Source organism: Silene latifolia, chromosome 1, assembly GCF_048544455.1.
Source record: "Silene latifolia isolate original U9 population chromosome 1, ASM4854445v1, whole genome shotgun sequence".
Classification (NCBI taxonomy): domain Eukaryota; kingdom Viridiplantae; phylum Streptophyta; class Magnoliopsida; order Caryophyllales; family Caryophyllaceae; genus Silene; species Silene latifolia.
Genome location: NC_133526.1, coordinates 45829767 through 45856460, shown reverse-complemented (window position 1 = coordinate 45856460; position 26694 = coordinate 45829767). Strand labels below are relative to the sequence as shown.

Below are 26694 nucleotides of genomic sequence, written 5' to 3'. Positions count from 1 at the left end.
TGGAGATCGTCTATCACGAGGGTAAGGCTAATGTTGTTGCAGATGCTTTGAGTAGGAAGAGCGTTCATTCGCTATGTACAGCTATGTCCTTGTTAAAGCTGAGGGATGAGATGTCTAGGATGGGGATCTTTATGTTAAGGAAGGGAGATACCATCGGGGATTTGACGATCGAGCCAGAGTTATATGAGAACATCAAGAGGAAGCAGGAACTTGATCCTAAGATTCAAGAGTGGAAGTCAAGAGTAGAGAGTGGGACAGTTTCCAGGTTTTCTATCCATACAGATGGGAGTGTTCGTTTTGATGGGAGATGGTGTGTTCCTGAGGATGCAGAGTTGAGGAGAGTGATCTTGACGAAGGCTCACTGTACTCCTTATTCGGTTCACCCGGGTGGTGATAAGCTTTACAAAGACCTTAAGAAGACTTTCTGGTGGCCAAACATGAAGAAAGATGTAGCTGAGTTCGTTGCCAGGTGTTTGACATGTCAGAGAGTCAAAGGTGAACAAAGGAGACCACAAGGTAAGATACAATCCTTGGAAGTACCTGAGTGGAAATGGGAGTCAATCTCTATGGACTTCATTGTGGGATTGCCTAGGTCACAGCAAGGTAACAACATGATCTGGGTGATTGTTGATCGGTTAACTAAGTCAGCTCACTTCGTTCCAATGAAAGATTCTTGGTCTAAGATGCAGCTGGCACTGGGTTACAGGAGGCATGTGGTTCGGTTGAATGGTATAACTAAAGATATCGTTTCTGATCGTGATGTGAGGTTCATATCCAAGTTTTGGCAAGAACTACAAGAGTTAATGGGTACAACCTTGAAGATGAGTACACCTTCCATCCAGCAACTGATGGTCAGACGGAACGAACCATCAAGACCTTAGAGGACATGTTGAGGGCATGTGTTATGGAGTTTGGGGGCAGCTGGGAAGACAGGCTTGATCTGATCGAGTTTTCATACAACAACAGTTATCATACGAGCATCAGGATGGCACCTTTCGAGGCTTTGTATGGCCGGAAGTGCGAAGTCCGTTTGTTGGGATGATAGTTCGAGACAGTGGTTTTAGGGCCACAAAGCCTGGTACAGGATATGGCCGAGCAAGTCCGTTAATTCGGCAAAAGATGAGAGCGGCTCAAGATCGTCGAAAGAGCTATGCCGATTTACACATGCAGGACATTGAGTTCGCGAGAGGTGACAAGGTCCTTTTGAAAGTATCACCTATGCGAGGTGTGATGAGGTTTGGTAAGAGAGGTAAGCTAAGTCAGAAGTTTATAGGTCCTTATGAGATTTTGGACCGTATAGGCGAAGTAGCTTACAGATTGGCTTTACCACCAGCTTTGGATAGAGTCCACAATGTTTTCCATGTTTCTAAGCTTCGGAAATATGTGAGTGATCCATCGCATATCCTTGAGATGGAGAATATCGAGCTTGATGAATCCTTGGCCTACGCCGAGATTCCTAAAGAGATTCTTGATCGCAAGGTTCGTAAGACAAGAAATGGTGAGACGGTCTTACTCAAGGTCCTTTGGTCTAATCATAATGTGGAAGAGGTCACATGGGAACCCGAGGAAGCCATGCGAGAACGTTTTCCTAATCTTTTTGATCAGGTATGTTTGGTTACGGGGACGTAATCGTTGTCTTTTTAGGGAGGTAGGAGATGGTCGCGGTTGTGTTTTGTCTTAGTTTGAGTCGGGTTAGTGAGTTTTGTGGTGTCTTGTGTGGTTCTTTGACGTTGGTAAATGCTTGTTAGCATAGTATTTTTGCGTTGTGTTGTGTCTTGTTTTGGGGTGGAGTGTGAACTTCGGGGACGAAGTTCTTTTTAAGGGGGGAAGACTGTAATACTACGGATTTTATTAAGTTGCATACTCGACCGAGTAGGCTCTACTCGGCCGCGTAGTGTTAATTGTAGGGTCTGTTTTGGTTCTGCCGAGTATGGGAATACTCTACCGAGTAGAGGATACTCGGCCGAGTATATCTTTACTCGACCGAGTATCCGGTCTGGCGAGTGTTGTTTTAGTGGTTTGATGCGGGAGTGTTTAGGGTTATTTTTATATTTACCGTCAGTTTCTAAAACGTCATTTTAACCCTAATCATTTTACGATTACCTTAATTACTCTCTAGTCACTCCCTAATCATCCTCTAATCTCGTGTGTGTGCAATCGTTGTGACCTTTACGTGCAATCTCGCATTCTACTGTTGGTAAGTTCATTCCCTATGTCATTTATGTTTTATTGGGACTACTGTATGTTTGGAATTAGGGAATAAAAGGGGGATGGTTCATTATGTAATTGTGTTATGTGATTATTGTATAGGAGAAGACTTCGTAGAGGAGCCTTTCTGATTGTCTGATCTACATTCTACTGTTGATTGCTAAGGTAGGGTTTCCTACTCAGTTTTACTGTTAATTGATCAAGATTGTGTTTGTTTTGTAATTGTTGTTATCTGCTGATCATCGGAGGTTGGGTGTTGTGGTGACGGTGTTGGTGTTGGTGTGGTTGTGTTGTGACGGTTGTGGTGTTGTGACAGCTGTGATGTTGTGTGTGTGTGTGTGATTGTGGTGGAGTCACTTGCGGGAGTGGCTTCACACCCTAGTTCGCCCTCCGTGGAACTCGTCACGGGAGGGGATGTGCACATTAAGAGACAGGGATTTGTTTTAGTGGCTCGTTGATGAGCTAGACTTGGTGGGATCGGCTGCGGTCACCCACTGGTGGCGTGGATTACTTGTTGCGATGGGTAATCTGGCAGGGCTACACACTTCGGTGTGTAGTCGGTTACTATGTGAGATCGGGAGACCGGGGAGTGTGGATGATCAGCTGGTTACCGTGTTGTTTGCCTTACATTGATTGAGTAATACTGACCCCCTGTTGTTATTTGTAAAACCCGCGGTGATCCATTCGGGGATGGTGAGCAGACTTGACAGGTATTGCTATTGGTGAGCTTGGGACAGTCATGGGGGAATTGTCATCATCAGTCGTAGCATCACTGTTCGAGTCGTAGTTATGATTTTCAGTTGTTAGACATTTATTTATATTTCGTTGGATCAGTTTGGGATTTGGTTTGATGTAAACATTATATCATTGGTACTTTAATAAATGTGCTTAGTTCAGACGCTTTTGATATTTACTAACCTCGGGTAACCGAGATGGTAACATACTTTCATGGTAGGGTGGTCCTGGTAAGGCACCTTGGTATGAGGGGGTGTTACACTTATAGACAGCACTCTGTTGTTTATAGGTCCTGTAATAAACTGGCACCTAGGTACTTTGGCCCCTTTGAGATTACTGCTATAATAGGGGAAGTAACTTATAAACCGAACCTACCTGACCATGCAAGGGTGCATCCAGAAGACACTATGGACCATCCCCTGTGGTGGCCTCTATGCTTATTGTGGATGAAAATTTGCAGTTGAGAGCGGAACTAGTAGCAGTGATGGAGAGAAAAATGTTTAAGAAGGGAATGGGTTATGAAGTGTACTTGCTGGTGCATTGGTCTAATGGCACATAAAAAGATGTTACATGGGAGTCATATGATGACTTTGTCAAGAGGTTTCCTGATTTCAATTTGAACAACACTTGAGGACAAGTGCTTTGTTAAGGGGAGTGAAATGCAACGAACTTGCTCTAACAAACTTGACACATCAGAATAACAACTGTTACAGCTGTCAATTGGTTGTTATTCAGTTAGTTAGACAATTGGAGAAGTTAGTTATGAACTATAAATAACCTTGATATCATTTTGTAGAATTCATTCAGAAATTTCATTACAATTCCCTCACAAAAACTCTCTCTAGAATTCCTGTAATCATTTAGTTCTAAGAATAGTTTACATTTTGTAATCTTTACATTTGTAATCATTCTTTAGCTAATAAGACTTCTTCGATTTTCATCCGAACTCTTTTCTTGATTCTTGGAGTTCCTGTGACTGATCTTGCCTGGTGTAGCTTTCTTTCCGAATTTAATCCCTGAAGATCGTTACACATAGTGAGGAGCGCAAGTATGCAAATGCAAGAGACATACTTCCTAGGTTGGGACTGGATACGGGATTTTTAAAAGTTGCAATTTAGCCCCTTAATTTTGTTTAATGGTGATTAGATTTTAAGTTTTAATTGTAATAATTAAGCCGCTTAACTTTAACGAAAAAAAGTGAAATTCATCTACGATTTTTATTTTTCACTGAATTCTTAACAAAAATTTATTTTATGTTAATATTACACAAGTAATAATACATAAAGTTTATATACAATTATTATTCTAAAGAATAATTTTACATCCATCTATAATAAATAAAATAAAATATGACAAAATTTAATGAACTATTCTTACAATTATAATAAATTGTTTAACAATTATAAAATTATTAGAAATACTCGCTATTAGAATTATTGTATTAGAGTTTTTTTTTTTTGACAGCAGGAAATAATCGGGCAAATTACACGCATGGCTTTAATGTAGTAGTAGCTACATCAGACTGTGCGATATAAAGTTACAAGGTTATAAAAATTGAATTTTATATTCGATTAACTAGATTATAAAATGAATTTTGGTGAAATGTACATGAAAAATCAAATAATGGGGTTTATTTCACTTTCGACTAAATTAAATTTATAGGGCTTGATTGCTACAAATGAAACCTAAGGGCCTAATATCACCATTGCGCAAAGTTAAGGGTTTTAATTATCTCTACCGCAGTTGAGTTGATAAAGTTGAAGGCACGAGTTTTTAAAAATTGGGTTTGTGTCGAACTTTTTTCTTTGGATTGATTCGATTTCGGTCTAAATTGACATCCCTATTCCTAACTGTTAGTATGATCTCAAGGTGTACATAGAAAATTGCCCATAATTTTTTTTCACGATTTTTCATAGGAAATTGTCATTGAAATAAAGTCTAGAAGTTAATTGTACTTATACGGAATAACAAAAATTTTTGGGGCTGATGTGCTCCAATTAAAACATAAAATCAATTACACAAACAATCAAACTTAACAGGATAAGATGCCTCTTTCAGCCCGTATTTTTTAAATACCCCCTCCCTAGGTGTGGTTGTATTTGTCACAGCCTAAAACATAGCTTGAACAAGTAGTAGTAGTATTTTGCAATGCAATCATGTATGGAGGTAGACCTCACAACCATGCATTGCATACCATTCATATATGTATGTACTAAGTTTATCAAAGACAAGAGTACCCATTAAGTGACGCTTTACGTACCTCTATATACTTGGTTTACCCATTGTAATCCCACCATACTATATATCATAGACAAAACATTATGTTCAAGTATGTCATACTTTTACATGAACAAACTCTCTCCTGCGAAAGAGACTTGGTTTGGTTTGGTAAATGTCAACTTCAGAGCTAAAATTATACTTTTACAACGTAAAATAGACCTTAAAACACTTGGTCAACTAAATGTTTATAATAAAGTCACAATTCACAATATGATCTATTGGAAATTCACTGTGTTAATTTTATTTTACATCTTTTTACTTCATATGTTCTAATTAGAAGTTTAGTTTGATTAATTACACCGTGTTAATTTTCATAACGGATAGTTAAAAAAATAGTGACCGTTTTCTTTTGTCAATTTGGTAAATTTTAGCGGTCTAAATCTTTCTATCAAAGCCTTATAAGTACTAAAGTCAGAAATGTAAATACAATGATCAATAGAGAATTGGAATAACATAGAATGAATAATTGTGGAACCAAAGAGAGAGTTGATAATAATGTAGCTAGCTTGTGTATTTGTGCAACGTATAGACTTTACGATCACTCTAAAACTAACAATCTAACTAACATATTTCATGCTCGATCTTTCTATATATTCTATTCACTTCTCTCTTCACCTAATCACTTCCAATACACTACTATATAACTCTCTTTCTCCCACCTTTCATCATCATTATTCCAATTTCCAAATTCATCCTCCCATTTCCCTTCCCGGCCTCTCAATAAGCGTTTTTCGACCTACAATCATGAAGTTACTCGTTGCCATCTTTAGCATTGCCACTATTTGGGCTCTTTGTGACAATGTCGTTGATGCGACACACACTGGTGTCACCAGACACTACAAGTTTGATGTACATGAAACATACTCCTCTCTTACAAATTCATCTATTCATGCATGCATGATACTAAAAAAAAAAAACAAGTAGCCTTACATTGTTTATGTACTCGTTATATTAAGGAAAGTCAAGATTATCGTATATTCTGAAGTTGCGCACTACAAGAAAAAGGCTACTTATTAGCTTCTAAATTTTCTCATGCAGGCTAAGAATAGTTGATCGATCATCTTTTTACAATATTAAATTTATAATTCCTAACCATGTCCTTTATTTGTATGTTAATAGATCAAGCTACAAAATGTGACAAGGTTATGCCACACAAAGAGTATCGTTACAGTTAACGGGCAGTTTCCAGGACCTCGTATTGTAGCACGAGAGGGTGATCGACTCTTAATCAAAGTTGTCAACCATGTTCAAAACAATATCAGTATCCATTGGTATTCTACAGCTAAAAAACTTGATATATTTTTTACGGAGTAACATCTATCTATATTGAGTTTGAAATTTACATCATTCCTTCATAAATTAGCAAATTTTATCTAAAAGAATTAACCAAAGTAGAATCACGAGAAACAGGTTAAATACTGATTTATGTAAGTACATGAACAGGCATGGTATCAGACAGCTTCGAAGTGGGTGGGCAGATGGACCGGCATACATAACACAGTGCCCCATACAAACTGGGCAGTCTTATGTTTACAACTTCACTGTTGTTGGGCAAAGAGGCACGCTTTGGTGGCATGCACATATTTCTTGGCTCCGTTCAACCCTTTACGGGCCCATCATTATCCTCCCTAAACGAGGCGTTCCATACCCATTTCAGCGACCTCACAAGGAAGTTCCTATTGTGTTTGGTAAGCCTCTACCGGCCTGTACATACTGTATGCCTGTATCATTAATCCTCCAATTAGTAATATGAAACAATCTCACTTTGTGACGACTGCAGGAGAATGGTGGAATGCAGATACTGAGGCAGTTATTAACCAAGCACAACTAACAGGAGGCGGTCCAAATGTATCTGATGCCTACACTATCAATGGACTCCCTGGCCCCTTATATAATTGCTCTCTTAAAGGTAACTAAACTTACGCCTTCAACCGGCCAGGACCCTACCATTAGACCTTTCCTTTTTATCATTTTTTCATAAATTAAACTTGTCCAACCACACAAAAAGTCCGGACCAGGATTGGCCGCCTGGACCATCGTGGTCCTGATTAGCTTCCCTAAAATGTAATGTTCAAGACAAATGCTGGATACACAAAAAGTCTCATTTTTTTTTTTGTTGCAAACTTGCAGATACCTTCAGGTTGAACGTCAAACCGGGGAAAACTTATCTCCTGAGACTAGCCAATGCTGCACTGAATGACGAGCTTTTCTTCAGTATTGCCAACCACACTCTCACCGTGGTTGACGTTGATGCTGTCTATGTCAAACCCTTTGAAACAGACACAGTTATCATAACTCCAGGTCAAACCTCCAATGTCCTTCTCAAGGCCAAACCTTATCACCCAGGTGCTACATTCTTAATGATGGCTCGACCTTATGTTACTGGCAATGGAACCTTCGATAACTCGACAGTAGCTGGCATACTCCAATACCACAGCCCACTTAAATCATCTTCAATTAAAAACCTTCCTTTGTTCAAACCTGTGCTTCCAGCACTAAGAGATACTTCTTTTGTTACCAATTATACTAACAAACTTCGAAGCCTAGCCAATGCCCAATTCCCGGCCAATGTCCCAAAACAAGTTGATAAGCATTTCTTTTTCACTGTGGGTTTAGGGACGAACCCGTGCCCAAAAAACCAAGCTTGTAAAGGTCCAACAAATAACACTATGTTTGCTGGTTCAGTTAACAATGTGTCCTTTGTAATGCCCACCAAAGCACTCCTCCAAACACACTTCCAACAGAATTCCCTAGGAGTGTTCACGGCCGACTTCCCCTCCTCACCGCTACACCCCTTTAACTACACTGGAACACCACCCAACAATACAATGGTTATCAATCGAACAAAAGTAGAGGTGATTCCCTATAACACAACCGTTGAGCTTATATTGCAAGATACTAGCATCCTTGGGACTGAGAGCCACCCTCTTCACCTCCACGGATTTAACTTCTTTGTCGTTGGTCAAGGCTTTGGCAATTTTGATCCTACGAAAGATCCAGCTAAGTTCAACCTTATCGACCCTGTTGAAAGGAACACTGTTGGTGTGCCTGATGGAGGATGGGTTGCTATTCGCTTCCTTGCCGACAACCCAGGTATGCATGCAGGCCTTTATTATTCTATTGCAGTATAACAGTATTTTAAGATGACTAACTAACTATAATAAATTTCTGATATTGGTTATAAAACTTCGTCGTATTTCAGGCGTGTGGTTTATGCACTGCCATCTAGAAGTTCACACAAGCTGGGGTTTGAAGATGGCCTGGCTAGTTCAAGACGGGGAACACCCAAATCAGAAGCTGCCTCCACCACCAGCTGATCTTCCGAAATGTTGATAGCTTTCACTAGGATGTTTTTATTATCATTTTTTATTTTTTGCACTGCCTACAGTCTTCAGAGAATAACCTTTTCCGAGACCAGAGCTCGATCTACTTAGTTACACGGCCACTGTTTTCCATCTTCTTCACCCTTACTAGTGAAGAGTGGCCGACTGAGTTTATTTTCGCTCCTTCATTCTGCAATTCTTTCCAGTCGTTTGTTTGTTTGTTTGTTGAATGATCAAGAAATCCGATAACTAGTTTGAACTTGTACAAGTTATGACTTATGAGCAAATTGACATATGACTTTTCTTAAGTTGTTTAAACTTCACCATATTTTGGTATACAATCCTATCGAAAGCAAACGTTAGTCCAATTGCATCACAGCTAGCGCATGCATCTAAAAGCAAAAAATAAACTAATCTGTTTCTACATCTGTTTATAATAACATTTTCATATATGAGATGAACAGAGTAAAGTACGTATTTTGCTTTGCCTCCATCTTAACCTGGATATGTGCAGCTCCAGCAGCTTTTGCATCTTCCCGCCTTTCTTCCCATCTACAGTTGTAGCAGCTGCAATCTCCCTTTGCTTTCTCACTTCCATAATTTAATTGATAATCATGACTTTAGCAAGAGAGGCCTAAAATGAGCTGAAAACAATAAACATTAAGAATAAATAGGATCACAACTCCTGTCGCGTCCTCTCATCTGCAGCACCAGCAATGCTTAAACCTTTTCATGGTCGGCACGCTAGAGTCTAGACAATCCACTTTAAGAACAAGGGAATTGAGGAATTTGATCAGGAACTCTTAACTGAATAGGATATTTGGGAGGAATAACAAGGAAGAAAAAGTACACATTCCGGAATTTGTGTCTAAGCCAAGACATAGAGATAGATTTCAGTATAACAGCAGCGTCTTCTCCTCTCACTCAAAACCTTCCTCCTAGTCGTATTTTCTACTAGAACACTCTTCCGGTAATACTTTTAGGTAACGGATATAAATCGAAATGCTAAAGCTGCTAATTGCTTCCAGTTATACTTTCAGTAACACTCTTCCTCCTAGTTGCTTTTGAGACTTGCTATGAATCTTACGAGCCTTGGCTAAAGCTAAAAACAATTAAATTAATATTTAAGATTTTTTTTTTCAGTAACCACTGTTCCGTCAGTTCAATCAATTGTTCAACTATTTTATTCATTCAATTATTTGTTTACCTATTTTATTCATTCAGTTATTTGTTTACCTATTTTATCGAGTACAGAACAAGTGTCAAGGCTTCAAGAGTTCAATTCTTTCTGCATTTTGTGTGTAGATTTCTGCAAGCAATTTCCTGCTATGGAATAATTGAAGACAATTCTAGAAAATCAGTTGCTATTTGTTGCCACTGACATTTATGAATTTGTAATTTTGCATCTTGTCACTGAGATACATTACAAGGACAAATAAATACAAAGTACAGGATTCAAACGTAGAGGGAACTGGGGTGAGACGGCAGTAAAACCATGATTCAAGTTTACTAAAATCGAGTGAATACTAACACTGCAACCTCTCCATTATTCTCTGTAATCTAACAATACAATCAAATCCACCTAACGTATCAAGCACTCCCATACATGGCTGTTCGTCGAATGTCAGTCACTGTATGTGGCATACCAGCGGTGAAAGCACATAAAGCTTGTTTGCAGACGAACATAATGAAATCATGTCAAGGATTGCACACATAACTGACACTTGACAATATGGTAAGCTACCAAATTCCTACTTATTATTCTTCACGCTGAGGTGAATTCAACCTTCTAACAAATCGGCCCTGCAACCAAAAATATGTGTGATGTCAAGTTTCAGAAAAGGGGTCATGAAAGGAAATCACATCAATATTTATTAGTTTTGGCACAGAAAATGCACCTAAATATTGATCACAGTAATTGTAGACAAGACATACATGGGAAGAGGCTTTAAAAGTTCAAATGGCGAGATTTTTGAGAATGCCAGATTTTTTTTCTTTAAGAATGCCAGATTTGAAGCCTTTTCTTTCAACTAAAATACTTGTATGATTGTGTTATGAGACTCTCTTATCCATCCGAGACCTGCTCACTAGAAAAAAAATCATGCCTAGACAGGTCTTCAACAAAGGGAACATCTGTATCAATATTAACAGCTACAAGGTGTCCCTGCCAACAGTTTAGGCTGACTGCAGGCCGTAGCATATATCAAATTCTCAACTACCCATTATCCAAATCGGCAAATCCACCTCTATATGTAAGTAAAGATCTCAAGGGACTCGTTATATTGAGTGTACTTTGGGGATTTGTGTTGAACCTCGATAATTTTTTGCCTTTGGCCTTGATTTTAGCTACTAACAGGCTTTAATAAAATCTTTCCCAAAAACTAATCTCATGGAAAAATGTCAAGAAAACTAACTTGTAGATTTTATCACCCACGAATGAAATCAAACCTATCACCTAATATATGGTTTTTATGTCACAATTTTCGTCTCCTCTTAAATTTTCATGCTCTGCTTTTCTTCCCAGCCAGATATAAGATGCAAAAAAAAACACAAAGCAACAACCACAAATTCCAATCCAAATGTTTCTATTTGGCACGACCCATGACTGAAAACGCTTATGGATTTAGATGGCATAGCTAAATTGGCATACCTTCATTCTGGGCCGCTGATCAGCATTAACCTTCCTGACTTGGTACCTTATTTTCTTAGAGAAAAGACGTGTTCGTCGTTTCTCCTTGTACCGTTGAACACTTGCTTCCCTCAACGCTCCACTCTCCCCAAACAAATCTATTTGCGCCAAACGTACCTGCCAAAAATTCAGTTATTTCAGTTACTAATTCGCCATTTCAAACAATAGCTCCAGAGGAAGGGAATATGTAACCATAGAGGTGGTGGATACAGTAACGCAAGCATTTTTCACAAGTATTATATTATACCTTATAAAATTAACAAGGTGATGTTCTACATATCAAAGTAGCACTTTTAGTAAGGATTAAATTATAAACAAATACTCCGTACATATTCAGATTCAGAAGCACTATATTTTAGTCCTGTAGAAGGTTGTCATCATAAACAAAACATCTAATTTGGGCTTTTTCCATATAAAAGGGAATCTTTTGTTAAATAATGATTAAACACACACTTTTCTATTGCGTTGTCATTTAGGGAGTATATTTATAATGATATGCATCAATATTCAATCATGGGTCATGACAGAGATGATGCCAAAAAAAGGCTCCAGCACAAGAATTTTGCGGCACATTAAAAATATTGTTCCTGACAAAGTCACAACTCACAAGATCCTTTCTTGCTGCTGTCATCAATTGGCCTATTACTCTTCTTAGACTATGGTGATGACCTAGAGCTTTGAAGTTGGAATTATACTAAATATGGCCATCATTCTTTTCAAATAAATTTGATCAATCAATATGGAGCATATAATTAGCTCAATTAGATGCCAGAAATCCAAAAAAACCAACCACCCAATTTGGATATTAATATTTGAAGTAAAAATAAGGAAGGTGGAAATTGAGCAGGGAGACAGAATTTAATTAAAATCTAAACATACCAATGCATCGCTCCCTGAAAACTCTGAACCTGTAACATCCTCGGAGAAAACTGAGCCCTTATCAGACCAAGCATCCAAAACATCGTTGATATTAAGTTTTAAAAGCATCCCACCTTTGGATTTTGGTACTGCGACTGAATTTTCCTTGAATGACTTGGAATTAGATTCTGAATGTTCCTTGCTTGTAATTGAACTCAGCTGGGGAACTAACACTGGCTTTTTTTCCCTTTGTGGAGAAGAAGGCTCAGCATTCAGTTTCATCATCTTTTTCTTTTTCTTTTTCTTCTTCTCTGGCGATTTGCCCTCATTTAATCTAGGTGAAATTTCACCCACATTAACAACAGGAAACCTCCACCATTCTCCTTCATCATTTTGCCTAAAGGGATTGGCTAATCCTCCTCTAATCATCCCAAATCCAAAATCAAATCTCCCACCTAATCCTAACCCTAAACCAAGCGGATACCCATAGCAAAAATCAACAGGGACACTAACACCACCAACCTCACCATTACCATTACTACTGGAATTATCAGTTTCCTCTTTTAGACGCACATCAAAATTACCCATTATACTGTCTATAACACCTTCTTCAGTTTCCTCATCAAGGATAGATTCAGCATCAAAATCGTCGTACCCATCACATAAAGTATTCGCTTGGCAAACATACTCATCTGTTAAATTTGAGCATGGATTTTCATAGGCAGTTGAATCAATCTGGAAAGAAGGTTTATCAACTACAGAAGGCATGAGCACTTCATCTGAGGAATCTTCAAAAGAAAAGGAAAAGGAAGAATACTCATGGGGTTTAATAAACTTGCAAGGTTTGTTCAAATCAGTAGCTGAAAATATATTTGGATAAGCCGTTGACAGCAGAGTAGCTGCCTCACTGTATATCTGATTGGGGCGTTTTCGTGGAGTTCGCGGCTTTCGAGTGGAGATGGCAAGTGGGGAATTGCTTGATTCTGATATAGTAGAGGAAGGTGAAGAAGAATGAGACGATCTAGACGAAGTTGAGGGGGGTATAATGATATCAAGGTTAATTCCATAGGCAGTTCTACCACCTCCACTCAAGCAAGAGCTCATTGTGGAAAGAATGATGAAATCTAATCAAATAGTCCTCAACCTAACCAAAATTTAAGGCTTGTAGCCTGTAAAATAGGCAGCACTACTGTTTTTGAATCCTCATCAAAATTTAGATCCAATAGAATGTCAAACCTCAAAAAAGATTGAGTTGACTAATTGAAATAAGCTTTAGAGAAGGGGAAAGTCAGGGAATTCTATAGCTTTAGCAAAGAAATGGCAAGTAGAAGATTGAGGTACAAGCTTCAAGCTTTGCAGGAAAATAGGTTAAAAAAAAACCCTGAACCCTATTAGGTAATCAAGTTAAAGGGCCTAGTAAACTTTAGCAAAAGGCGACGAATGCTAAAAGCTGCAAACAATAGACAGGAAGCCTAGAACAAACAGTACTCACTGATCTAAGCTTAAACTTCTGGAATTCCAAACTGAATTGACCAACGAAAGCTATTCAATAAATGTAAGTTATGATTTTGGTATGCAGAAATGCAGTGACTCTGCTTTTATGTTATATATATAGAAACAGTAAAATGGGGTAAATACTAATAAGAGAAGGAAGACAGGCACAAATCTCAAAAACTAAAAATCTCAAGGGGATGGATTTTTTGTAGGGAAAGATTGAGAAGTCAGCTAGCTAAATGCAAATATACAAAGCTCAAAAGTCCTAGAATTAAAAGTTAGCCCCACAAAACAAAGTTGAGGGTCACACAAATTGAAATTTGTGTTTATAATAATAGGTCACGAGTGGGGGAAGAGATAAGAAATAAAGATCTGGTTAAGGTGAAATCTATGAAGATAACAAAGGGCTTAATAAAACAGAGAGAGGTAGTGTGTGTTTTTATGAGTGATGGACTGACAACTGAGCAACGGACAACCTTTTCTTTCATATATGCCCAACAATAATAAGTGGACCATTCTTAGTTTTATTACCTTTCTCTTATTTTCTCTCTATTTACTCAAGTAAAGTCCTTAAAGCTGTTATTTAAAAGCATCATTGACTATAGTGCCCCTCAGATTCAAGTACTTGCTCCACTGCACTAAGTCCAGAAATGAGCATAGCAAGACTTAATGCAAGGGAAGAAAATCCAGAGGTGAAACTGGAAATGTTTGGCCAAAATTATTGCTATTGTAGGAGTATAAACTGATACACTCATATGTTGTAGAATTTCAAGCATTACATTTTGAATAAAACGATCGGATATGTAAAAATGACATATATTCGTTAGCAAGAATGTCATAAACATGATTGAATCCTCATTCATTTGTTAATCATTTTTATTCTTTGAGAGAGTACTTTAACAAGGTAAACAAATAATTTAGAGGTAGGGAGTACCAAAATTATCTTGGAGCTTTTTACTCTATAGAAAATTACTAACACGATAGCAGACAAATGCAGCAACACAGACATTACAACAACAACAACAAAATCACCCCATTACCTCAATGGCTCCCACCAATTGCGGGGTAGGGGGAGGATCGGATGTACGCAACTTTACCATTTTGTTAGTAACACGAGTCTGTCTGAGAGCCAAAAATCAATTGGATTTTTGTATCCAGATTGCCTCCAAAATTACTCATGATTTTAATATTTTTTCAAATAGAAATTCTTTCAGTCATTTTTTTTTTTTGCAGGGGATTCTTTCATAGTCATTATTACACATGACTTTAATATTTTTTTTCAAATTAATAATTCTTTCATAGTAATTGCGACAGGGCTAACTACCAGATTGTGAAAAAATAAAAGTTCACTTTCCCAATATTCAGCCAAAAATGATAATAATTTAGTGGTAGCCTGGTGGAGTGTTTCATGAGTAATTAATTCATGAACAATAGTTACTCATCACTTGTCATATTGACATTATTTCAAGAACATTATTATTTGGTAAATATCAACTTCCTTAACTCCTCATCTCAAAAATGATTCAGCTGGCCCATTTTACTAATAAGGAATTGGTATGTACTTTATGATTAGGGTAATCAAACTCGATTAGCACAAAGGAAGCAAGAAGACGGGGACACAAATTTTCATTATAGACGGGAGATATCCGTCTATAGTTATAGACGGGCCAAATATCGACCCACTTTAAGCATAAGACAAGTAACAAGTTGCATGGCGGGGCCCAAAAATGTCACCACTTTAAGCATATTTGACCCGTCTTTCACTTTAGACGGATATATCCGTCTATAGTGAGACTAATTGAGACGGGGAAGGAAGAGTATAACAAACCATACCGAAGGGAATGGTGAATTTAGTTCGTAATTAGCAATTTTTACTTTTTAACAACTATCACAATTAGAAAATTAGTTATTGCCATTTTGAACTGAAGACATTTTTTTAGCACAAAACTAAAAAAGGTCTTATATAAGAGTAAGAATTATGTTATAGAGTACCAAAAATTATTGCTAGATTTTCTACCCGGCGGCTTCTCTTGAAGTCGATGCGACAATGCCTATTCTAGTGGTTTTACTTCATATCAGCTAAAAGTTACTCGATCCTATGTGAAATTGTTTCAATAATTTCTTTCAACTCAACCCTGAATAAATTATTTTATTTTTCCAATAGTTAAAAATATGCAAAAAAATTATAGTAACATATTGAATAATTTCATACTATAGAGTAATAATCAATCAGTCATATGAATACAATCCTAACATGATATATACTCCCTCCTATTCAGCCTAATGTGTTCCCTTTTCTCTAAAATATCGTTATTGTGAAATGTTTCACAATAACGATATATCCTAACATAAATTTATCTTAATCATGGGCAAGGATTGCTCCTCATTCACATTAGCTACCAATAATATCTGTGAAATAATCCTAACTCATTAAATACACTTTTTTCTTAAGGTAAGCTCTCTTATCCAGTGACATGGCAAACTCCTATTGGGTGCTCAGGATTATAGGGCTGACATGGAGGATACTTTCTGATTGGCGGCAACTTTCACGTGTAACTAGGAATAGAGAGGGAGAAAGTCCTTCCTTTTTGAGATATTAATATTTTTTATATTTCCCTCAAAGCAGCAAGACAATGATATGCAACTTTTGGTATCTTTTGCCAATGGTTTGTGTGGCAGATGACCTTATTACGTTGCGTTAAATGACCACTACAGATTTTGGGATTAGAATTTAGGAAAAGTCCAATGTCTCCTGATTTCTATTTGCAATCGTTATCTCTTACTCCGTTTCATACAGTAGATTTTTTCTACTTTTAACTATCCCATAACAGCAAAACAAATTCCTAATTATCATTATCATAGGATATATAGCGTAAAACATACCGCACATCCAAAATAAAAATATCTACTAAATTTTACAAGAATAATGTACAGTATAAAACATACGCCACATCCAAAATAAAAATACTTCTATGAGTTGTTTCATACCCACCAAAACAAAATACTAGTTCCAGGGTAATAATGATGTTCGAAAAGTGAGGGTATTTATGGACTAATAGCAAAAACAAACTAGGACTCAATGAAGTAGTGAAGAGAAATAATAAGTGTCGTTATAGTAATAACATTACCTTAATGAGGGCTATCGCAAATAGCGGGATAAAAGGATCAAATGCACACTACATTAATAGGTTGTTGATTCAACATAGAGAGGTTGTTTCGAAATAAGCTCTTCTTTACAATTGATTTTCCCCTCACTGACCAATAAAAGGTTAACTTTACAAGTTGAACATAACATAACCTAATCCTCTGTATATGTTAACTCAAAATTTCTGAACTGAATTATAGGATATGAATTGAACTTAGATTTGAACTTTTCGAAACTTATAGGGTATGAACTAAACTGAATTAATAGGAACTGGACTTTTTAAAGCTGAATTTATTGAATATGAACTGAACTTAAAAAGGAGTGACTTTAAATCCAAAAGAACACAGCCTGAGAGGCAACGAAATTTTCAAAAATGGGTACTTAATTCAGCCATTTACCCTTCTTGAGTACCACATCCATAAACTCAACAAAGATATCAACAAAACAACAAATAAATCAAAAACAAAAAACTAACAGATAACAAATAAAATGGAGTATATGCATACAGCAAGGCTAAGTTTCCAAACTTGTGCGGCTCAGTGCTTACTATTGGCAAGCTGAAAAACTGAACCACACTTATTCCACAAGGATAGATATCCTAGATTGTGACACAAGATAGTCCACAGCCTACCATACAATAATTATCAAATGGAGTACACTATTAAGCATATGACAATCCAAGATGACAAAGCACACTAATTGAAATGCTAGAATGTCGCTTAATCTAATTGTTTTGAAATGAAATCACTGATAGAGTACAAGTACCCACGTAACTTAATCTAGTCCATATATTATGCATATGTTGTCAATTTGATGGAGATCGTATATCTACACACTTCTAAGTTCTAACACATTTATCTTCGGCGAATATTGCAAGTCTCCCCAAATAAAGCTCAATACAGTAGTTGATGACTAGGGATCTTTCAGATATATGAGACAATAAATATAAAAAAGGAGGGAAAATGACATTTCTTTTTCAAAACATAGGAGAGATCTTAAAAGCAGATTTTAATCAAAATTATTTGGTTTCCACTTCCTGTGTATGTCTATTGTCCCCTCGCTGACAAATAACAAGACTTCAAACATAAACTTGCACACCTTAATAGAAGTAGTCAATACAATCAACTTGTGGAGCTCCACTGCTGTAAAGCTCAAATAGTTTCGTCATTGTAAATTTGAAAGGAAAGCAAATAAGCAATCATCCAGGTCCCTGAGAAAACAGATAGGAAAACGAACATTATTTTACCAAACCATACATACGCTTAACACTTAATAGCTTACTTTGCGGGAAAACAAGGGGAACAATTTACACAGAATAACTCACAGTGGTCATAAAAAGAGTTGGGAACAAACAGTGAAACAGCCACTTCAACTGTTATACTAGTCTACTCCTATTATGTCTTTAGGTCCTTCATCAAAAGACCATTCATCAAAGAGAGAACAAGTCCATATAAGGAAACAAATGTAAAAAGTATGTGGATACGCCAAACTAAACTCAGCATGACAACTTGTTCAAAGGTAAGCTAGTTGAAAATTAACATCGGCATTGTAGTAAAACGGCAAGTTTATGGACGATACCTCATAGGTTCGAATCCTTTTCCTCTTTGTAAATGTACGTACTGTAATGATCAGTGGCTTCCTGACACGCCTAAAATGTCGCAATAAAAGACGACCAAATTAACAATTTATATACCACTAAGCACACTAATTAACACTAATTATAAACTAGTAAAATAGTAAGCAAGGGATCGAATCCAAGAGAAGATGGGTTTTGCAATAATGAAATTAAAAGAACAATTAGAACAATTGTGACAACAATAACAACGAATATGTAAAAAGGGGGTTTTTGGTTGAGTTTTCAAGGACAATTAAAGGAAATTCAAACAAGAGTATGAGGCAAGCAATCAAACAAGTGAGTTTTAAGATGGAAATTAATCAATTTTAAGAGAGACTTAACCCGACCCAAAGTTAGGCACTTTAGTTGACAAAACCCCTCAATCAATCCTTCTAATTAATATTATTGTCCTATTAGTGAGATTAAATCTCCAAATTCCCTTAATTAGAAGTCAATCACAAGGAAATCACACTTAATAATTGACCCAACTTATCAACTCCTCTAGTGGAAATCACACACATAGATTCATTAACAAGAAGATGAAGCAATAGGAATCTAATAGGTGTAATTACTCACAATGAAATCACAATTAATGAGCAATCACAACTTAATCTCTCTAATGTTAATTAAACCAAGAAGAAATCACATTCATTTGTCTAATAACAAGTTGTTGCAACATGGGATTACAAGGAAATCACACTTAATAAACCCAACAACAAATAAATTAAGGAACTTGGAAAGATTATGCAACAAGAAAATCACACTTAATCACAATAATCTAACAAGGATTCCAAAATTAAGCAATTAAACACAAGAGATTAAGAACAATAATAATAATTAAGGAAAGATTAAGGAGTCTTACAACCAAAGATTAAGCCTTTGAGTCGGATTAAGAAAGGGAGATTAGTTCTCCATGCTTAGATCTAAACCCAATTCAAAAAGATGAAAATATTCCCAAATTACAACTTGATTGATTAAAGTGAGCATAAGATGTCTTAACCTACTTCAAAACATCCTATTTATAGTCTAACGTAACCTAATAATCATGGGCTTAACACAGGAAAAGCCCCTAACACAAAACGGCGTGAACCCAGAAAAGCCGCACCGTGCGAGTTCTGGTGTCTGGAAACTCGCACGGTGCGAGTTTGGTCCTGGAACACGCTTTTCTTTCGTGCTTTACTTGATCCTTGGAAGGCTTTCTCATGGTATTTCTTCAATGCTTGTTCTTGGCTCTTCCTTGGACACTTCTCTCGATCTCTTGGCTTCTTAATCTTCACTTGAAATCATGCTAAATGGTGAAGCACATGGAATTGGCTAAATAACGTCAAAATCGTCAAAAACCGTCACCAAGTGTTACCAAATGAGCTTTAAATGATGCCAAAACTAAGTAGAAATAGGAGCTCATCAAACATCCCACACTTAGCCCTTTGCTCGTCCCGAGCAAATTAGAGTAAACCTAATCACCACCTAGGCCAAGAAGTATGGGCACTCCTAATTCCCCTCTCTTCATCTCACTCTTCCTTCTTATATCATCCCTCGACTAAGCACATGGTCACTTTTCTTCATAGCTCCAACAAGTGAGTAAGTGACCCGAATTCCACCAATACGGACCTCTCTTCTCTCACTCCCCCTCCTTATGTCATCCCTCTTCTAAGATGATCCTAAGTCCACCAATTCAACCATTCACCTTTTTCCCAAACTCATCACATCCTCCTTATTACTCCCCCTTATCACTCCACTTGGTTCAACACAAGGCTACCATAGTCATCAAAGCCTCTCCTAACCTATAAATTTGGCAACCTCAAACACCTCCATTTCAACAATTCTCCAATAACTCACAACTCAATAACCAAACTCAACCTCTCCAACAATGCATAAGAAAAGTCAAAACAATTCAACTCCACACAACAAGTATGCCAAGCACTAGTAACAAAGTAAGCTTCCAAATCCCCCTCCTAGTCTTGGCATACTACTAACCTACCCTTCCGGCCTTCTAGAGCTCCACCACTTATGTCACCAACACCAAATGGAAATAGTCATGTATGTGACATGATTTCGAGGCTTCAAGGAGGTCACAAGATTTTTCAATTTTTTTTTTTCTACTTCTCTCATTTTGCCTAAACCGCCCTTTCGGGTTTTCGGTTTAGCTCTTTTCCTCACCTCTACTCTCGTGGCTCGCACTCTTTTCTTCATTTTGCCCGGAGCGCCCTTTCGGATTTTCACTCCGGCCTCGGCCACTTTCCCACTTTTGTCTAGGATGCCCTTTCGGGTTTTCATCCTATCCGAGTTTTTCTTTTTCTTTCTTTTTTTGTTTTTTTTGTGTTTTTTTTTTTTGAAATGAAATACAATGCATGGAATTGAATATATTACAATATATACATGATACCAACTCATGCCCACCCCACACTTAAATCTTCACTTTGTCCCCAAAGTGTGAGGTGAACACCCTAAACTCACTTAAGAGTGTGAGCTTGAGGCACCTCCATAATCCGGAGGTCCTCCCCTTCTTCTTGATTCTCTTCTTCTTCTAAATCTAGCCATTTCGGCTCTTGTTTCCTCAACCTTAGTCTCACTATACCCTTGGTATTGGGTGGGGAATTGATGCATGTATTGAGCATTCATCGCGGCCACCATATCAAAAGTTGCGTTTGAAGTATAACGCATCTCTTCCAAATCCTCTTGGTAGTGGTGGTAGCGGTTTTCGGTGATTCCCCACCGAGCATTCTCCGTAAGTTGCATTTGAGAAAGGGTAGACTCAAGGGTTGAGACACGGTTTGTGATGTTGGATTGCCATGTTTGGAAAGCCGGGTAGTTGAATTGAGGGTCCGTGAAAGGATATTGTTGTTGTTGTTGTTGTTGTTGTTGTTGTGGCATTTGGGGTGGAGTGAAATGGGGCTCATCAAACAGGGCATTAGGCATGGGTTCATCATATGGTGCATCATCATGAGGAATGTCACCAAAAGTCAAAGCCCCCCACACTTGTGGTCGCTCTCCACCCTCACCCTCATTTGGTTCAACTACTTAGGCTCTATCGACCCAAAGGTCCACAAATGCATCGTCGGGAGGCATATAGAAATCTTGTGCACTCCCCCACCCCAAGGGTGAGTGGTGGGGGTGGGGGGGGGGGGGTGTTAAGAACTTGTAGTGCTTGTAGTTTTGCCCACCCATGCACCAAATGACCAAGGGGGTGATTTTGTCAACCACCTCAAGCATGTGTGCTTGCTTCAAGTAATGGAAGTCCATGCGACCACTACCATCAAGTTCATAAGCTTTGGGTCCTTTTGTAACTCAAGGCAACCGCTCACAAACAAGTCAACCCAATCCGGTATTCCCCTCCCTTCCGGGGTCATGGACCATAGGCATTGTATTTGTTGATAGTTCATTTTTGTTGGTTCGGTCATGACCAAGAAGTTGGTGTTTATGTGGCGGCTTAGGAGGCGCAAAACCGGGTTGGGAAGGGTGGTGTTCTTTGAGTTTCCATGTCTTACATCCCCCGTGATATCATTCCAAAAGGCACTCATCAATTTTTTGTCAAGGTTTTCTTTGATGGGGGCTTTGGTGATATGAAGGGTCTCTCTTACCTCATCATAAGTCAAGGTGTGGGTAAGGCGGCATGCCCGAAATTTGATCCCCGGGGTCTTGTCCCTTCCCAATTTCACTTTTTCCAAAGAAGAAAGAAACTCAAAGGTAACACCCCTTCGGGTGTGTGCGGCCATGTTAGTGTAGGCCTCTAGTCCGACCTTTTCCAAGAGCATTCGGGCCATGGGAAGCATTCCCAATTTAGAAAGAATGTTTTGGTCCAAGAATTTAGTTTGTGCTACGGTTGACACCGAAGCAAACTTTTTCCAATTCGTGAGGGCCTTGTCTCGGAGGCCCTCCTTACCCGAGTATTCATTCTCATCATAAGCCGAGGCTCCCTTGGGTCCTTTTGAGGAGGAAGCCTCGGTAGCTTTACCTTTGCCCATTGTAGAACAATTAATTTTCAGAAAAAAAACAATTTTTTTGGAAATGATTTTGGGTGAGGCAAAAGAACAAACACCTAATATGCACTACAAAAATGATGTGCTAATTAGTTATTTGTTGGAATTAAAACACCTCACAAGTTAAAAGATTGTTTAAGGACAAACTTCAACACAATTAAACAACCAAATTTCGATTTTGAAGCACTCAAATTCGAAATTTAGGTAACTATGAATGACAAGGAGAAGAATAAGGTTTTATACCTCCCTTTGATCCTTGTTTGTGTTGTTGGTTGATGAATGCTAACCAAGAATGCTTAAATTCGTCCCTTCAATCCAATTTGCAACTCCAAAAGTCTTCAATTCTTCAATCACTCGAAACCCTAAGTCGAAATTGTTGATGGTGTTGTGATTTTTCTGCAATTACCTTGCCCAAATTGATGTTGGGTAATGAAAGTTGATAAAATTTGAAGGTTAATTGCTTGATTTTGATGATTTGAGAAGGGTTTTAAGGAGGGATTTGAGTGGTTTAGGGTTAGGATGAGGAGAAAGGGTGAGTGTTAAGAGAATTGGGGAAGAACAAATGGGGATGTCGTGGGAATTGAAGCTGAAAACTGGGTATATGCAGTTTTCTCGCACGGTGCGAGAAAAGCTCTGAGAAATGTCGCACCGTGCAACTTTGCTGCTGGAATCGTCTTTTTTGTTGTTTAATTCTTCTTTGTTGTTTAATTCTTCACTCTAGCCAATCCTTTTACACATCATTCTTCCTTCTTTTCTTCACATATGCCCTTGAGTTGGTATCCTATCACTAAAACACACATTAAACCATCCTAACATGCCAAAACATTAATGAAAATGCAAATGATTTAATTTATAATGCGAGAATTAAAGGATGCAATTAATTTAAACATGAAAAAATGCAATAAAGACAATGCAATGCGGAATTTAAATATGCAAGGGAAAGAAATATTTACAAACTTTTGCCGTTTATTTAACGTCGATGGCTCGACAAAGTTGCATCTTCATTAATTTGAGTAAATTGGATCAACAAGGTGGAGTGTTTCCTCCACTTCACCCATTTCAATTCCTTCATGATAATGCTTAAGCTTTTGACCATTCACTTTCAAAACTTTCCCGGATTTCAAGCATTTGATTTCAAGTGCTCCATATGGAAAAACACGAACCACTTCATATGGTCCCATCCATCTAGACCTCAATTTCCCGGAGAAAAGTCTAAGCCGATTTTGAAAGAGTAAGACTTTCTCTCCCACTTGAAACACTCTTCTTGAAATCATGTTATCGTGCCATGCTCTTGTTCTTGCCTTGTAAATGGAAGCATTCTCATAAGCATCATTCCGAATTTCTTCCAATTCTTGAAGTTGAAGTTTCCTATGAAGGCCCGCTTCATTCAGTTGCAAGTTGAACGACTTGACCGCCCAATAAGCTCGATGCTCAACCTCTACGGGTAGATGACATGGTTTCCCAAAAAGTAAGCGGTAAGGTGACATCCCGATTGGCGTTTTGTAAGCCGTGCGATAGGCCCACAAGGCATCATCCAACCTCAAGCTCGCGGTCGGGATTCACCGTCTTCTCAAGGATAGCCTTAATCTCCCTATTAGAAACCTCGGCTTGACCGTTGGTTTGAGGGTGATAGGCGGTTGATACTTTATGAAGTACCCCATACTTTTTGAGAAAAGCTCCAATGGCTTTGTTGCAAAAGTGAGTGCCACGGTCGCTTATCAAGGCTTTTGGGAAGCCAAACCGAGAAAAGATGTTGGTTTTGATGAATTCTCCAACTACCTTTGCATCATCGGTCTTGGTGGCTTTAGCCTCCACCCACTTGGAAACATAGTCCACCGCCAAAAGTATATAAACATTGCCACAAGATGCGGGAAATGGTCCCATGAAGTCAATACCCCACACATCAAATATTTCACAATAGATCATGGGTGTTTGTGGCATTTCTCCTCTTTTTGAAATGTTGCCAACTCTTTGGCATCTATCACATGTCTTCACCATGGCATGAGCATCTCGGAATAATGTGGGCCAAAAGAAACCGCTTTCTAAGACTTTTCTAGCCGTTTTCTTGGCTCCAAAATGCCCACCGCAAGCATACTCGTGACAAAATTTAAGAATTGGAAGGATTTCGGTATCCGGGACACATCTCCTAATAACTTGATCGGCACAAAATTTCCAAAGGTATGGGTCATCCCACACATAGTACTTAGCATCACTCTTGATCTTGTCCCGTTGAGAGCGAGAAAGACCCTTTGGAAACTCTTGTAAGACCAAAAAGTTGACTATATGGGCATACCATGGCTCAATGGATGACAATGCTAGGAGTGTATCATCCGGAAAGGAAGCTTGTATTGGTGATTCCAAGACTTCCTGAGGCTTCCCTTGCACAAGTCGGGTTCATCATCGTCGTGGCAACAGATTGGTCATGCGTGGACGCGTGGCCTCGGAGATGTGACTTGGACCTGTTTTTAATGAAGGCAATACTTATGAAACGTTTTTGTGTAATTCAGAAATAGCAAAACATAAATAAAGTGGGGATAATATACTGTTTTTGGATCTGAAGACCACTTGGGGGGCGCGAGCGGTTGAGGCAGGGTTATCAGCACTTGTTGACCTGCGTGGACGTCCTCGCCTACGGGGACTATAAGCAAGGTCACTGGTGCCTGTGTTTCTCTTACGTCCGTTGGTGGCTGGATGAACCGAACTGATCGGGAAATTTCCGCCCGCAGTTTCCATGGATGTTGAGAAGTTAGAGGTACCAGCTGGTTGGGCCGTTGTCGGAGAATTAGTTGGTTCAATGTCCATGCCGTCAAACGTTGGAGCTGCGACCCGGAATATGGTAAGTAAGAACAAAATATTTTTAATTACAATATTCAGCAACAAATATAAAAACGGGCAGAAGAGGACCACTTTTGTTGTCTACACTCCGCAACACGACCGGCCGTGAGATGTTAGGGGTGATCCAATTTGAGTCATTGGAACTTGTCGCCTTACGTTGACGACCTCTTTTGCGACGACCACACTCCATATGAAAACTGTGAGTTATAATTTTGGGGTTAGAGCTCAGTAGCCATGTTAAATAGGCTGGAATTAAACAAATAATGGTAAATATGTCTAAAATTAGACGTTGGAAGATGGAAAAAATAACGCGCAATTTCTGATTTCGGCATGATCTGTGGTGTACTACTGGAAGGAAACTTCGGTAGAGAAATGTACGACCAAGGTGACACATTCCCAGCCAATAAACAAATAGTGCCTTCCTCACATAACTGTTGCTGGAATTACTAAATACTCTCTATTCAAAATAAGTTGATCGACTTCTATCTTAATTAGTCAAAAAACGATTAATCACTTTCTATGCTTAGTATCCTAAAATGATTGAAAGTTAAGGTCGGGCAATTCCTGATTTCGGCATGACTACATGATCTATGGTGTACCACTGGAAGGAAACTTCAGTATACAAATGTATGACCAAGGTGTCACATTCCCAACTAAGAAACAAATAGTGCCTTCCTGACATAACTATTGCTGAAATTACTAAATATTCTCTATTCACAGTAAGTTGATCGGGTTCTATTTTAATTTGTCCAAAAATGATTAATCACTTTCTATGCTTAGTAACCTGAAATGATCATATTAACATTTAGAGCACAAAAAATAAGGCGTGTTCAAATGGGTGGGTAACAATCTGTAAATTATATGATATTAAGAGTACAAACCCTGATACACTTAAATATGAGCTCAATCAAAAGTGGCCGAATTCTTTCGATGCAGGAAGTTGCGCTTGCGTATCGGACGGTGAGAACTCGCAAAACTTAACATAAGGATGCTTCATTTATGCTAAACTACGCTTTTTGTTGGGGTGAGGGTAGAAAGAGAATGGCAACAGGATGTACTTATCAGTTATCAACTTATCACTAATGACAACTTTTGTGATACATTTTTTTCCATTACTCGTTCCATATCAGAGACACATTTTTCTATATAGGTTCTCCTCATTCCCTAAATATAAATGTGTTGATGAATAGCAAAAGTGCTGGCAAAATTTGAAAAAACAAAGAACCCACCTCAGGAGAACTTGTTAAGATGAATGTAAGTCTGCCAATTCTTGTTGTCAGTGAATCACACGCACAACTGCAACAAACAAACACATTATGTTAAAATATAAAACAAATAAGGAATAAACCATTAGTAACACCATGTTACTTAGACTCAGTTATTAGTATCTGCCAAGGGTGCGTCCAAGTGTTGGTCTCAAATATTTTGTTGACACATAGTTTGGGCATCATTAGTTAACCAGTCTTAAAGCCTCGCCACATTTTACTGATCTTCATATCGCGAAACGGACACACTTCTAGAATACCAAACTT

General features: G+C 38.2%; 3 protein-coding genes across 3 annotated transcripts; 1 reads left to right on the top strand and 2 right to left on the bottom strand.

Moving 5' to 3' along the window:
* The first annotated feature begins 5846 nt into the window (after positions 1-5846).
* LOC141604908 (laccase-17-like) lies at positions 5847-8914 on the top strand. The gene is made up of 6 exons (XM_074423473.1): positions 5847-6072; positions 6343-6494; positions 6667-6911; positions 7004-7132; positions 7354-8316; positions 8426-8914. Exons 1-6 carry the CDS (start codon positions 5968-5970, stop codon positions 8554-8556), a joined length of 1725 nt encoding a protein of 574 aa, XP_074279574.1. The 5' UTR covers positions 5847-5967; the 3' UTR covers positions 8557-8914.
* Positions 8915-9896: 982 nt separating this feature from the next.
* Positions 9897-18202, bottom strand: LOC141604900 (protein CHLOROPLAST IMPORT APPARATUS 2-like). Its single transcript, XM_074423461.1, has 4 exons — positions 18057-18202; positions 12115-17942; positions 11197-11352; positions 9897-10349 (listed from the first exon to the last, which is right to left on the bottom strand). The coding sequence occupies exons 2-4, from the start codon at positions 13195-13197 to the stop codon at positions 10305-10307; spliced, it is 1284 nt and encodes a 427-aa protein (XP_074279562.1). The 5' UTR covers positions 13198-17942; positions 18057-18202; the 3' UTR covers positions 9897-10304.
* A 5129-nt stretch (positions 18203-23331) lies between these two features.
* On the bottom strand, positions 23332-23814 carry LOC141645661 (uncharacterized). Its single transcript, XM_074453991.1, has one exon. It carries the CDS (start codon positions 23812-23814, stop codon positions 23332-23334), a length of 483 nt encoding a protein of 160 aa, XP_074310092.1.
* Positions 23815-26694: the final 2880 nt, after the last annotated feature.